Genomic DNA, 14,738 nt, shown 5'->3' with positions numbered 1-14,738 from the left:
AATAATAAATCCAGTGTCTGACTTCAAGTTTTGAGCAGAATTGGTTGTTGTGTGGCTGCTTTACATACATTCAAACACAATCAAATGTGACATTGAGTTCATGAAGTCATGCTAAGACTTATTTGTTTACAAAAAGAAGAACAGGTTCATACTTCTACCTAAAAGATAATGCCCATGTTGTCTAAAAAGAACCTTATTAACAGTCCGATTAATAATATATGGCTGATAATTAAGTCATTTTTGGAAATAAATGACACAAGAAAAAAATAAAACGCTGGCTGAATCGTGGAAATATAGGAGCAAAGAGCATAAATGATCGCATGATTAAGTGGTCGGTCAATGCACAAAAACAATGCACAAATGTTATTGCTGATGTAGTTTCTGAGAAAAGAGAAACTAGATTTCACCGTGTCGAATATGAATAATGGCTATTTTTGTTCCAAACTGAAAACCTTCAAGTTCTGCACGACGAGAAAAAGCTATCTGAATATGATGACAAATACAGTCGGCATTGTGAACTACTTTCTGACATTTTAACGGGTTAATTAAGACATAATAACCAGCCAGATGTACATTCCACGAAGCTGAGTCACCCAAAGGTCCGCTTCACTGCTTTTCAAAATGCAACAAAACAACAAACAAGCTCAGGCCATAATGGTGGAAATTTTAGGCATTAAAAAATCTCCCAGAGGAGGAAAAAAAAGAGGAGAAAAAGGAGGAGGAGAAAGGTCCAGAACTGGAGTTAAACCACAATCGATGGTGACCACTTAGCTTGACCTCAGGTGGTGCTTTTGTTTGAATGCTGCTGATTGTTGCAACAAGAATCAGTTAAAATTTAAGCCAGGTGAAATAAAGGTTAACTACCTGACAATCCTTAGAAGCTGGGTGTTTCTGTTCAATATCAAGGGCATAACTGCTGCACCAATAATTATCAGACACTCTATTTTAAAAAGCTGGTCTTAGAATCTGGTCTCATCCGGCGTGCAGAGGTCGATTATATATAAATATGCTTACGCTAGCATGCCATTGCATTCAGCATCGTGTTTTTGTTCTGACTGCTTGGTTTGCAAACCTGTCATGTACTCACACTGAGAGAGTCTTTACAGAAAGGAAATAATAAATAAATAAAAATCAGCCGTCAACCATGCAAAGGTTTCGTTATGTTGTATCTTTTGAATGAGGCAGCCTAAAACTGCAAAGTGAAAATGGGATTTAATAGACATCCACCCCGCAGAACTTTAACCCTCTGAATGCTGTGAAGCTTCTCAGTGTTTTCACTCACTGTGGTCTCATTTTTCACTGCAATATAAAATCCTGCAACTCTATGGAAACAGGACAACCATGATTACAAGTAGAGGGAAGTGAGAAATTGATGTTGTGCAGTTACAATGCCACAAATGACAAAAAAAATTAAAAATTTCCTTTCTTTTGATTATTTATTTTGACAAGAAATGAAGAAACTTGGACTTAACATGTGTCCAAAGGCATATAGGTGTTACTAAAATTGGTAAAAGGATGGTTTGACATATTACAGAAAGATAATAGACTCCAGAAAGATGCAACTTGCTCTTCTGTGTACCGTTTTTGAGCCATGCTGCATTCATCTCAGTCTTTTTTTTTTGTCATTTGCTCTCTGTAGTTTAGCTGAAAATTCGCCGAATTTTTGTCATGTTGTTGTTTGTCGCAGGCTGTTTAAACACTGCTTCTCAACTGTGCAGATGAGTGCAAAACTTTTTGTTTTTTGCAGAATACTGTCCAACTGGACTGTTTTTTGTGAATACATTTATGGCTAGAAACAGAACTCAAAAATGTCTATTGTGCAGTACTACACAAGTTTAATTTCACAAACTCTACGAAAGAAAAGCACAAGTTGTGATTTTTATTATCTAGTTTACAAAAATAGAAAAAAACTAGAGCGTGACTTGAAAATCTGATGTTTTTTTTTTTTTACAGTATCTGGCTGATAAATGCTGTATTTTTCATGATGGTTCTAAAAGACAACATGCCTTTCAAACCCACAGGAGGATTTTTGGAGCTCAGAAGTAGTTTTGCAAGTTTCTGCATATCGCAAGTTGAAAAACAAACAAAAAGCCAATTTCATTTTTATGTGCCAGAGGGAGGATAAAAACAAACTCTGTAGAAAAACGCTATAATTTCTCAACCGCAAGCTGTGATTCTGCCTCTGCACACATGACAACGTGGGCCCTGTTTGATCACCGGCTGACCCGCGGCGACCTTTCAATTACAGCTGAAAGGTTTTCCCCCGTCTTTCCCCCTTTACCAAAACACTCCAACCTCCCCCACGCTCACCGATACTGGATTTTGTCATAACTCTTCCTTGGAACCCCACCCACCGTGACATACCACCGGCTAGACTGATCCCCCTCCCCCTCGGTTCAGGGATCCTCCAGCCAGCGAGGAGTTCAGCCCGAGTGCATTTAAAACCAGAACTCCGCACCAAATGACACCTCTGGATGCTAGATCTGGCAGCGCTACGTGCTAATCTCAAACCAACACATCATTACGCTACGGTGTGAAGATTCCTTCCTTCCCTTTACTACGTTCACACAGCAGAGGACTGGAAGCAAGGCTGGATTTCCCCTCCTCAAGATAAACTCCCAGGTTTTTCTGTATGAGCTGGAGGGATCGTGACCTAACTTCCGGTCCCACTCCCACCGATATGCTGCTCTTCATATCTATGGCTCGGGGTACCAGCTGTGCTCACTTTAAAAAACTCCCCTGGGAGACTCCACACACACATAAATGCAACAGTCCCCTCCCAGTCCTCGGCCAATAAATCAGTACCGAGCTGACATCATTGTTAAACAAGCTGGGAGTCTCCTTGCTGCTCAGAAGAAGATCAGCCAAGACTCTGGATGTCTTCAAAACCAACAAATACACAGTACGGACCGATCTGATAGTCAAAAGTTGTGTACAAACTGTTAAACCAAGTTGTATGGTTTGTATTGTTGCTGCAAGAAGATATTCAACAAATGCTAGAAGCTACCGTTAAAAAGTTTGGGGCCTTCCAGACAATTTCATGTTTTCCATGAGAACTAACACTTCTATTCATGTGCTAACATAACTGCACAAGGGTTTTCTAATCTTCAATGAGCCTTTCAGCACCATTTGCTAACACAATGTAGCATTAGAACACAGGAGTGATGGTTGCTGGAAATGTTCCTCTGTACCCCTATGGAGATATTCCATTAAAAATCAGCTGTTTCCAGCTAAAATAGTCATTTACCACATTAACAATGTCTAGATTGGATTTATGATTCATTTAATGTTTTCTTCAGAAAAAAAAAATCATTTTCTTTCAAAAATAAGGACATTTCTTAGTGACCCCAGTAGTGTATGTTAATGCCATGTCATTGCAGCTAATTTGCCATTTATAAGACAAGACCGAACGTCGTGAATCAGAAAGGACATTCTTCTGCCAGATTTAGCTCAGAAAATTACATAACAGAACAGGCTTATTAGAAAAAATAAAAGAAAAAATATATATGTAAAACAAATACAGTAATATAGTCCATAATAAAAAGAGTCCTGGAATGGACGTCATACCGCGATGACGGTGATGGGATGCGCCCGCCACGTTTGTGGCCTGAAAACAACCGCATCATCTGGTGTAGTAGATCGTTTTCGTTTAAAAAAGGAACGAAACACAGGCAAATGCGCTATTATCTACCCGGAAAAACTGAACAACGAAGCGAAGCAAAGATATATGGAGAAAATAGGATTAATTGATGGGATAGATCCATACCGAGCACAAAAGCTGGTCCAGTGACAACCGAACGAGAGGGACTGATAGATGTTTAGCTAGCATAGTAGGCTAAGGATATCACGACTGACAGGCAGAAACAAGAATAAAAAGGCAACTCCCCCTTATGGAAATGCCTGGAACAAACGAACATCCTCTTGGGAATATTGCCGAAAGAGATTAACTTTAGTTTAATGCCAGCAATCAAAGCCATTCAGCGTCTTTTTGTCATTTCAGAGATGTTGCTCCCCTGATGTCTTTTCCAAGCGGGAAAACCTAAATATTTTAGCCCGTTGGTCAATTTTCTCCCAGACCAGTGGTGAGACTTATACTGTCACAACCCACCACACAACATCTGCGCCCCATTGTTGCTGATGGCCAGAAAGTTTGCACGCTAAAAACATGTAAAACTGTGCAGGTTTTAAGGAAGCCGCCAGTAAACCCGCAACAAATCCCAAGATGCTTTGCGACGTGACATCACATTCCCGAACTCTATAGTCCATCCCTCTGGCGGCATTCCAAATCAAATACTTTTTCTTTTTAAGTTTGTAGTACAGCAAAGTATACACAGTGTACTTTCATGCAGCAGGGATATAATTTATACTACGGTGTATTTTTTGTGAAGTTTTAAAAGAGATGTGGAGTAAAGAGACTGATAAAAAATACTAGCTAGCTAGCATTAGCATTGCACAGAGTGGCTTACTGGGGAAAAAAAATGTAAATTGGAGGGAAGTGCCATAGGAATTTCAAAATAAAGGCGTACCTGCAGATGCAGACAATTTTTGGGGATTTTCAATCAATGGCATCATATTGTTGATCATTAAATTGATATATCAATGCAGAATAATGCCTTTTTGCACCTATAATATGAAGTCCTACAAGTCAGTCCAATCTATACTGGGGTCTTTTACCGAAGCATTACAACATGTGGCTATTTTTAGACTTTCAGTACTTACCCTGATTCTGCAGCTAAACCTCCAGAACTGCTTCTTACTCTCTAACTTACTGTCTGTGTTTGTATATGGAGCACCATATGGACAGTAAAGGCATCAAAGAGTGCTGCCTGACCAACGCTACGATATCGGACCAATTATCCGCGGCAGCAGCAGCCAAAGCAGCGGGGTGGTTGAGAGTGTTTGGAGGCAAGTAGAAAGAGATAAACCCAAGAGGGGAAAACACGTCAGAGAGAACGAGTGCATGTTTTCCCTCCACTCCAGCCTGAGTTAAGTTTCAGAGAGGCCAATCGTCTGAGCACCACAAAGCCGAGGTGTGATAAACTGGAAATGGATGGTATGGCTGGACTCCACTGGGTGTGTGAGGTGGTTTGGTGTTCTTCCAAGCAGAGGAGGGGGAATCTCATGAAGTTCAGGGGAAGGTTTGCAAAAGCAGCAGCAGCCACACTCGCTGCTCATTAGAATGGATCGTTTATCACACGTTACTGCACTTCAAAGTCATGTGAGTGATAAAATAAACCAAAAGAACCCCACAGAAAGCACTCAATTTCAGATGACATTAACCAAATGAACCCATAAACTTGTAGGTAGTCACCAGACAGTGCAAAAACAGAAAAAATGGTGAAGATTTCAACTTTAAACAGTCTTTGAAGGAGCTATATGTGAGAAAAATTAGTCAGGCCTTAGCTGGAAATCAAAATATTTCCTCAAAATCACGTCTTGTTTAAAAATATACCACAAATAAAGCATTTGCACTACACAGATCCTGAAATGTTCGCCACAACAGAGAAGCCATGAATGACTCAGCTGCGACCAACAGCAGCGGAACAAAAATTCTGAGAATATTTGGCTGAATTGTGAGCTGTATTTACACAGAGCAGAGAGGAAACAAGCATGGAAACAAATGGGAGAGGTAAATACAATTGATGGGAAAAAAAAAATCAGTGCAATCGGCTCAAAAGTGGCTCAAGGAGGAGCAAGTTATTAGAAGATCCCTTCAGCATCTTAAAGAAAGCGTGTAGAGCCACAGTTTTTTTCATAAATGGGTAACAACTATGGACACACACACATATTCATATGTAAACTCCATCTTTTCCTCAAGTATTTACAATAATTCAACTATGATTTACACCATTATAACTGTCAGGCTTTACAGAAGACGTTTCTGAGTTTTCCCTCCTTCTTCATGTTGTTCTGTTTCCATAGAGGTGCAGAACTTTATAGTGCAGCAAAAAAAAATGAGCCGTCAGAAAGCAAAAAAATGTGGTAAGAGCAAAGAAATGCCTAGAAATGATTTGTGATTCAGAGGGTTGAACACATAAAAACACAGTTCTACAGTTATCGAGCTGTGGCATCGGGAAAAAGAAACGTTTTTACTTGACAAGGATGCTTTAAACTATTAAATTTAATCAATCATCTGAGGACAAATGGAATATCAGTTATAATGCCAGTATAATTTGCAATATTTTTGAAGGGCCTCATGTACGGCTGTAGCTAAAAATGCATTTCTTTTTAAAGAAATTTGCAAATTGTTTTATCCGTTACATGATTAATTGATGACATGTTCAATTTAATTAAAATGACCTCCCCAGCTTCCTAGAAGACAGATAAAAGTGGCTTCTTTATCTGTCTTGTTTTGTCAGATCAGTAGTTTAACAGCGTCACAAAAAGCGGAGAAAAGCAGGAAATCCTCACAACTTCTGGTAACAGACATTTGTAATTTTCCTGGGAAAACTCCTCAAGCTGCCAACTGATCGTGAAAACATCTGCAGACGTATTTTCTGTGGTGCTTTTTTTCTGAGGAAGGGACAGTTTAGGGTCTTCCATGATCAGAAACAGCAACAACCAGCACGAACGGCTGAAAATGTGAAACTAAAATCGGACAAACGTCATCATAGTAGTGTGGAATTTGTTTGGTTATTAAAGATCAGTGCTTTAACTAACTACAGCAACATGACATTTGTTGATATTTTTGTCTGTTTATTGCTTTATTAAGTCTACAAAACTCCATAAAATAATTCAAAGTGATGCTCTCAGCCGAATCCTTATTTGAGAAACAGGAAAGAGCAGATGTTTTTCTACATTTTCTTGTTTAAATGACTGAAGTATAAAAATATTCGGTCAGTTGTGATCACTTTGGCAAACCGTTTCCGCCCTAAAGCAGTGTAAGAAGACTGCAGCAGCAAAACCGTCTCCAGCAGAAGCACATGGTTGATTACGAGAAGACCCGGGAATCATGTGAGCCCAGTGGAAAGGGAGGTCTGCACAATAAAAACACACAAACACACACTAAACTACACAACCTCTGGACACCGAAACACTGGAGCCTTGTTTGTTGTGAAGCAGTAAATAAATAATTGCTCACAACTATAATTGTCTGTATGTCATGGTAGCGTGGTGAGCACCGCTTCGTCCCGACAGCAACAAAAACAGCTCCACCAGACGTGCCTTTTCAACCTAAAGCGCCAACACGCTGTTGCTTGTGATTCTGGATTTAATAACTTGTTCGACCGCAGCAAAAAGACGCCGCAATTATTGAGGTTGTGTTTTTTAAGCATTCGGATAAATAACAAACATCTGTGGTGGGGAAAAAACGTCAAGATGCAGAGTGACAGGGACACAAAAAATGACAGAAAAATAGCATTTTGAACATTCAATAATTAGTTTTGCTATCTGGAATTACTATTATAGATAAGAAGAATGTGATTTTGACCAATTACAGTGCAGAACTTTATCTGTAACATCATTATGTCCAATCAAAACCATAATTAGAGATGCTTTTAACTCAGTTTAGTCAGAATATCTCATTAGTCTGATTTGCTTTGATGATGCTGCTAATTCGAGGCTTCTCATTGGACGTTGGTCCATCAAAGCATTCAAACAGTGGATCAGATGGTTAGAAAACACTGTAAAAACAGAGCGAGAAGTCTGTGGAAAATTAGAGCTTTGTTCATCAGAGGCTTGTGGTCTTAATTTACCAGAATCTCTGGCGTGGCGGTAAAACGGATGTCAGATGCAGTTTAAGTGCCACAGAATGTTTGAAAAGCAAACCACGTCCGACTCATCATGGATTCTGACGCAGCTTCAGATACGCACGAGCTCATTTCACCGAATCTAAAGTCTAACATAATACATCTGTAATTAAAACTGATGCCACACTTTTGCAATTTCAGCATGTCTTTTCCACTAAACAAAAGCAAAAATAAACACATTTTTATAATATGTTGTACAAAAACAGAACCTTACATCTGGAAAATACAATTTGGAGGCCGGGACTGGTGAGGATTTCAACTTTCCAACTGTCTTTGAAAGAATTATGAGTGAAAAATGAGTCAGGTCTGAGCTAGAAATCATGACAGTTCCTCAGAATCACTTTATTCTGCAGGTCTCGTTTAAAAATATGCCAAATATATAGCATTTGTACTACCCAGATCTTGTAAAAAAAAAATAATAATAATAATTCTACAATTTTTACTACAACAGAGACGCCATGAATGAGTCAGCTATGAGCAACATTCATGGAGCAAAAATTCTGAGAATATTTGGCTGAGTTGTGAGCTGTATTTACACAGAACACAGAGGAAACAAATGGGAGAAGTAAATAAGACATAAATGATCACTAAAACTGTAATTAATTTAAGATACCTGTAATTTAAGATGAAAAATATGACTATTTTAAGAGATAATGCACTTGCAATATGACTAAAAATGTTTGTGGATATTGCAGTTTCAGTGCGTCTTTTCCACTGAACAAAAATACATGACTATTTATTGAATTTTTGCTAAATTCTGTACAAAAAGGTCATGTTTCTTTACATCTGGAGAATACAATTTGGAGGCCAGGACTTTTCTGTAGCACCACTCCTTTTATACATTTTCCCTTTACGCCTCCGTTTTGCACAATGCATTTGTTCATTTTCCATCAAACACTCATCAACATGTGCCGTTACATCAAGACATCCACATCACTCTGACCAGTTCAAACTGAATTTAAGAATCTAAAAAGGACAATGTAGGTAAATCGAACTGAGGTGGATTAAAGATATTTTGAACTACAGTTATGACAAATCAGAATTAAACTGCAGATATTTGAATCTAGCATTACAACCAGTCAGAGTTTAGCTCCAGTTACCAGCAGCTAAATTGTAAATATCTGAAACTGCATCCTGTTAGATTGATGATGTTGAGATCTTAAATATTCTGTTCAACAGGGAAGAAATGCATTGTGGATATCTGCAGTACATATCCAATTTAGATATTATATTTAAACAGCTTGCCATATACAAACATACACTCTCTCCCATCTGTTGAACTAAAGCTGAGCCTCTACAGGCATAAAAATGGCCGATCAGTAGGTGTTCAGCCTGCTATTTTCCCTCATCCGGATTAAGAGTAAGATTAGACAGTGGCTGTCAATCCCATTAACTCAGCAGGGGGCCGAGCAATTAGGTTACATCATCGGGCTGAAGAGCATAAGCACTCTGTCCATCCATTTCCTCAGTAGAAATACTGCACTACGTAGTACGCCATTACAGCTCCTGCTATTTTACTAAGGAGGCTGCTGACCCCGACCTTAAAAGCAGCGTTTTCCCATGACCTGAAGTGTCCTCCCCGAGGCTAGCTGATGTTAGTGCTTCCACCAGCATCTCGTGATCAGAAATCAAGCTTGGCTAGCTGGTGACAATATGATCTGATTTGTGTGCTTCCTGGCAGCCGTCATCCAGCTTCAGCAAATGTTTGTCCGCTGGAGATGCGAAGCCATGCCTATTATGGGCTGCAGTAATGCGAGTGAGATCTATATCTGCGGGCATATTGTCTGTCTGGCTCCACTCATCCATGCTGTTCGCTGGACGGGCCAGGAGAAATCCTCGGTATCGACCTGAACAAACCCCCTCTGGGACGCCCGAAGGTCAATCTGAGGCGGGCTGAGCAACGGAGAAGGAGGGAGGAAACAGAGGGCAGACTGAGGCTTCAAAGAGAGGAATTATCCAGGCCTGTTTTTGGCTCGAACTGAACTTGTGATTCTGAATGCAATTTATTTTCATGCCTGATGACGAGCATTAAACCAGAACTGTAAAAAAATATCCTCACAATCTGGCAGCGAAGTGCCAGAAAAAAATGCATTAAAAAAGACGTATTTTCAAAAAATTGTAAAAACTCCTGAAAATACGAGCCAATATCTGCTAAAAAATAATATTTACATCAGATTTAGATGCAATTCAACAGCATGATTTTACAGTCTACAAACTTATTTTTCATGTCAATGTTATGTACAGTTTTGGCCTGTTTTGCTTTGTACGTTAACGTGTAAATAACTACTTTTTATTTTTAATTAAATAAAAGAAGGAAAATGAAGGTAAACTGACACTGAAGAATAAATTTTTGCCATTTTTTAATCCTTAACATACATTTTTTTTCTTTTAAGTGACACCAAATGCAAAACAATAAATAATATAAAATAATATTTTTGCTATCTTAAATAAAATAAAAGATGGACATTGTAAAAACATTGACTTCTGATGTGGATGCAGCTTTGGCCTGTTTTTTTTTTTTTTTTTACATTTATTATGTAAATGTTTTCTGTAATTTTACTTGGTATTATCTGGAATTGAAAGGCAAAAGCTGATAAATAAGCCTTAAAAATATTTTTTTTAAAACATTTTTCATTTTTTGACAAATATCTGTAAAATATATTTTTTGCTGATTGGAATAGTGTAATTTTACAGTAAAATAATGTAAAACAACATTTTACCATTTGTAAAAATTAAGATTTTAGATGTGGACATCATTTACAGTTATAAACTGTTTTTTTTTTTTACAGCCAACATGCATATACTTTTTTCAGCAGGTTTACTGAATATTACTTATAATTTAACAAAGCGGAGAAAATCTAATAAATAACTTTGTGATTTTAATACAATACTTCCTTTTAATAATGATGAATATCTCTTTTTGCTGATTTTATGTGCATTATTTTATCTGCCTCATGTGAAAATAGTGATTTTTGACGTGTACGTAATTCTAAGTATTGACATTTTTGTGTCACTTTACTAGCTATTATCTGTAATTTCACAAAACAGGAAAAATCTGTAAAATAACAGTAAATTGTCCAAAGAATTACAGTTAAATTACAATTAGAATCTGCAAAGATACATTGCTTTTTTACAGTGTACTTCACAAACTTTCAAACTAATGGAAAAAATAAAATAGAAAAAAACTAAAATTTAAAAGACACCCCTCTGAGCACAGAGTATTGTACTTTTTTTTCCATCTCTGGCTGATTTACAATGATGGTTACTGTATGTTTACATTCATGTTCCACTTGTAAACACAGTTGTAGTGAGAGAACCAAATGTAGGGCAGCCAAAAAAAAAAAAGATGACTGCACGCAAACGAGAGATAAAAGTGATGGCTGAACCAGATGTGGTAGATGTTAGCAGCTACGATGAAAGGGCAGCTCTGATGTTATTGACTGAACGAGAAGCTGACGGGTTGTTGTGATTCATATCTGCTCTCAAACTTTGCATGTGTCGGCCGCCGTGCTGACAGAAAAGCATCCGACAGATCTGCAGACGTGAGCTCAAATCCTTAAAAGTTTACTGCACAGTTCTGACGGAGGCAAAATTAATATACGCACTCCCCACATCGCTTACATAACAACCCCTAGCACTGTTTTCTGCGCAAGAAAATAATATTAATTTATCCTTTTCTCCTCACTTTTGAGCCTCGGGATGCCCTGTAGTAAATATTTACGTTTGGTGTTACAAGATGAAGCATTTCCTCAATGACAAATAATACATTCTCAATTCTTTTAAATCAACAAAAAGTTCATTATAAGTGTCTAAAGCCTTTGGTGATGCCTTCAAATGTCTTGTTAACAGTTAAAAATCCCATAATACTTAGTTTTCTGTCATTTAAGACAAAGAAAAGGAGCAAATTCTCATTTTAGAAAACCTAGAACAAGAGATTATTTGGTATTTTTGCTTTTAAAAATATATATATTCTGTCAGTCTACTAATTAAATTTCTTTAAGTTCTTCATGCCTCATTTTGTGCATAATAAATATTCATATGTGAAATTAGGCTGCTGCAAATAAATATTATTGTTGACTAATTAATTGGTTGCTGGTTTCAAATACAAATTTAAAAATTAGTAAATGTTTTGTTCACAACCCAATGATGTTCAGTTTACTGAGTTTACAGAGGTGCAAAGAAACCCAAAAATACTCACATTTAAGATATTACAATCTGAGAATTTGAAATTTTGCCTTAAAAAATTACGTAAATCAATAAACAGATCATCAAAATAGTTGGTTATTGGCTAAATACTTGGCAATTAATTGATTAAATCATTGCAGCTTGTATAAAAAATTAGTTCTTAAAGTACCCTCTTGCACCACTTTATCTAATTAAAATACGAAAATTATTATTTTTACAATTTCTGACCAAACAAGTCAAGAAACTTATCTACAATTACATTTTTATTTTAAGCATATCACAGGAATTTACTATACACAGAATAAATATTTAAAACTTACATAAATGTCTCTAATTGCAAGGGCTGCAGCTACACATTTTCATTATCATTTATTTTCTTGAATAATTGATTATTTGACGTGTTTGTAAAAATGTAAGCAAAGGATGTAAAATGTCAAGGTGAAAGCCACCAGAAGAGATTCACATTTAAGAAGCTGCAATTTCAGAATATTGACTTCTTTTCATGGGAAAATTACTCATTTATCAAAAATAATCCATGACTAATTTAGTAGTTGACAACTAATCGATCAATCGTTGCAGCTCTACCTGACAAAGGTACATGGCTGCAGACTAGTGGGTTAAATGGGGACATTCAGAGCAGCTTTCTTTAAAAAATCAAGCTGAATTAGAAAAAGCTAAGGTTTTGCAGAGTAGAAATGACTTATTAGCTTAAACAGACACAAACGCAGAGAGAAATGGTGTTTTGTAAAACGTAAGGACGCCAAAAATGACAAATCACAGCAGCTGGAGTCTGTCACTCCTCGTTTATTACACAATATATTATGTTTTCCGTTTATTTACCTACACCTGGATGAGCTAAATGAGCTTTAAAATACGATTTGAATCAACCAGGTTGTGTTTAAAGCATTTCAGAGAAGTTTACGCGCTAACAGCTAACTTGCTAACGCTAGCTAAGTTTGCATCGCATCAGCATCCGAGCTGCTAGCGGCACCGTTAGCCTCCACAGCGGCCAAGCTAGCCGCTCCTGGGAGCAGAAAAGCGGATAAAAAAAACGGACTTTACTCCTAACCTTGTGTGGCCGTGTCCTCCGGTAACGTTTTACCAGCAGCTCCCGACACCAAGTATCCCAAAAAGCAGAGCAGAATCGCCGCGGCGCCGCTCCGCTCCACAGCCCGCATCACTGCAGATGTGTGTGAAAACGGCCAAAGGAACAAAAGTCGAACCGAACAAAATCCGCCGCCGGTTTAAACTCGGTGTCCGTCCGCATCAGCCAGAAGTCGGGTTATTCCCTCCATGTTCCGGCGGCAGCAGCGCTCCTGGTTTCCTGCCGAGCTCCTGCCGCATCCCCAGCCCCCTTTCTCTCGCCGCTCGGTGGCTGTTTTTCTTTTTTTCTGTTTTTTTTTGTCGTGGACGGGCCCCGGGTCATGGAGGAAGGCGGCCCCGCTCCTCTGAGCCACATGCCCCAGAACAGCTCCAACAGGCGGCTTCTTCCACACGCTGCGTCGCCGAACATCCGCGGAGCTCCAGCGCCACCTGCCGGAGAAAAGGCAAAAAATTTGGGAGTACATTTTGCTCCTTTTCAGACAAAAAATATTTAAACCAATGCAAAATTTTGGTTTATAGTGATTTTTTATTTCATTTATTACTATTATACCCGATAGTTTTTGTTTTGTTTTGGGGTTTTTTCTGTCCGGAAATGACATAAGCACGTGCCAAAGACTGAAGACCTTTATTTATCATAAACACAATTACACATAGTATAATGTGTGTGTGTAATGTGTCTATGAGTGAAATGCATTGCTGTAGTCCACAATCAGCTCCTTGATCTTGCTGACATTCAGGAAGAGGCTGTTGAAAACATAAAGCACAATAACACACTGCGTTAGAAATTTTTAATAATCAATTTAAATTATTTTGGAGTTTTTTCATTTTTACTTCTGTCAGTGGAGGGGGGTGTCACTCAGTCAACATTATCCTAATGACGTTAAAATCTTCCACGCTGAGCACTCAGCACTGGAGATGCCAAAAGCAAGAATCTGGGGTCAATATTTTCCTCATGAAGCTGCTTTATACAAAAAATAAACTGTTTTAATTGTGTCTGTGATGATCTATATTCTCCTTAGTTTTATCTACAGAAACTGAATTCCCCAAAAGTCATCAAAGTCTTGGAGCAGATGTTTCCTGTGGAGTCGGTCTGAGTCTGGGATTGCTGGGAGTCGCAAGTGGAGTGTTTTTATTTGCCAAAGGACATAAACAGCAGTTTCTGTAATGTTAAATGTATTAAAAATGAAGTAATTCATTGCATCTAATCATATGTAGTTAATTATCATTGACTTCTGAATTTGTGAATTTATTATTGGTAGTTTCTGTTGATTTTATTGGCTTTAAAACACTGAAAGTGAGTTGTAGAGTTGGTGAGATGTAATGATTGTAACTATTCTAGCACAAGAGGACAGTGCTGAATAAAGTGTATTACTTATAATAACTACCATAAGTACTTTTGGGGTTTAATGTAGTTTTTTTTGTTTAGAAAATGAACCTAAACACTCAGAATGATGCTGGAATGTAAAAAAAAATATTACAAGTAAAACCTAAGGGCAATGTGGTTTCCATTTGCACATCTATATAATATCATAACATGCTATAACCTGCTTTAATTTTTGTTTTTCTTTGTATGTAAATAGGCAACTGTGTGTATCATATTCACTATAATACTTTAATAAAATGAATGACTATTACTATGTTTTCAGCTGGTGTTATTGCCACTATCAGTTAAAGCTGCTTTTAGTCATAACAGTTCAAACC

At 37.7% G+C, this 14,738-nt stretch overlaps 1 protein-coding gene across 1 annotated transcript in view; it reads right to left on the bottom strand.

Annotated features, from left to right (window-relative positions):
• fam171a1 (family with sequence similarity 171 member A1) overlaps nt 1-13,436 on the bottom strand; it is a 37,033-nt gene extending 23,597 nt beyond the window's left edge. Inside the window, exon 1 of the mRNA XM_022195990.2 lies at nt 13,003-13,436. Within this exon, the coding sequence (XP_022051682.2) occupies nt 13,003-13,111 (109 nt within the window). The 5' untranslated portion in view covers nt 13,112-13,436. The remainder of the gene's footprint in view (nt 1-13,002) is intronic.
• Nucleotides 13,437-14,738: the final 1,302 nt, after the last annotated feature.

This window comes from Acanthochromis polyacanthus, chromosome 12 (genome assembly GCF_021347895.1).
Source record: "Acanthochromis polyacanthus isolate Apoly-LR-REF ecotype Palm Island chromosome 12, KAUST_Apoly_ChrSc, whole genome shotgun sequence".
In the NCBI taxonomy this organism is placed as follows: Eukaryota; Metazoa; Chordata; class Actinopteri; family Pomacentridae; genus Acanthochromis; species Acanthochromis polyacanthus.
This window is presented reverse-complemented; position numbering and strand designations above follow the sequence as displayed.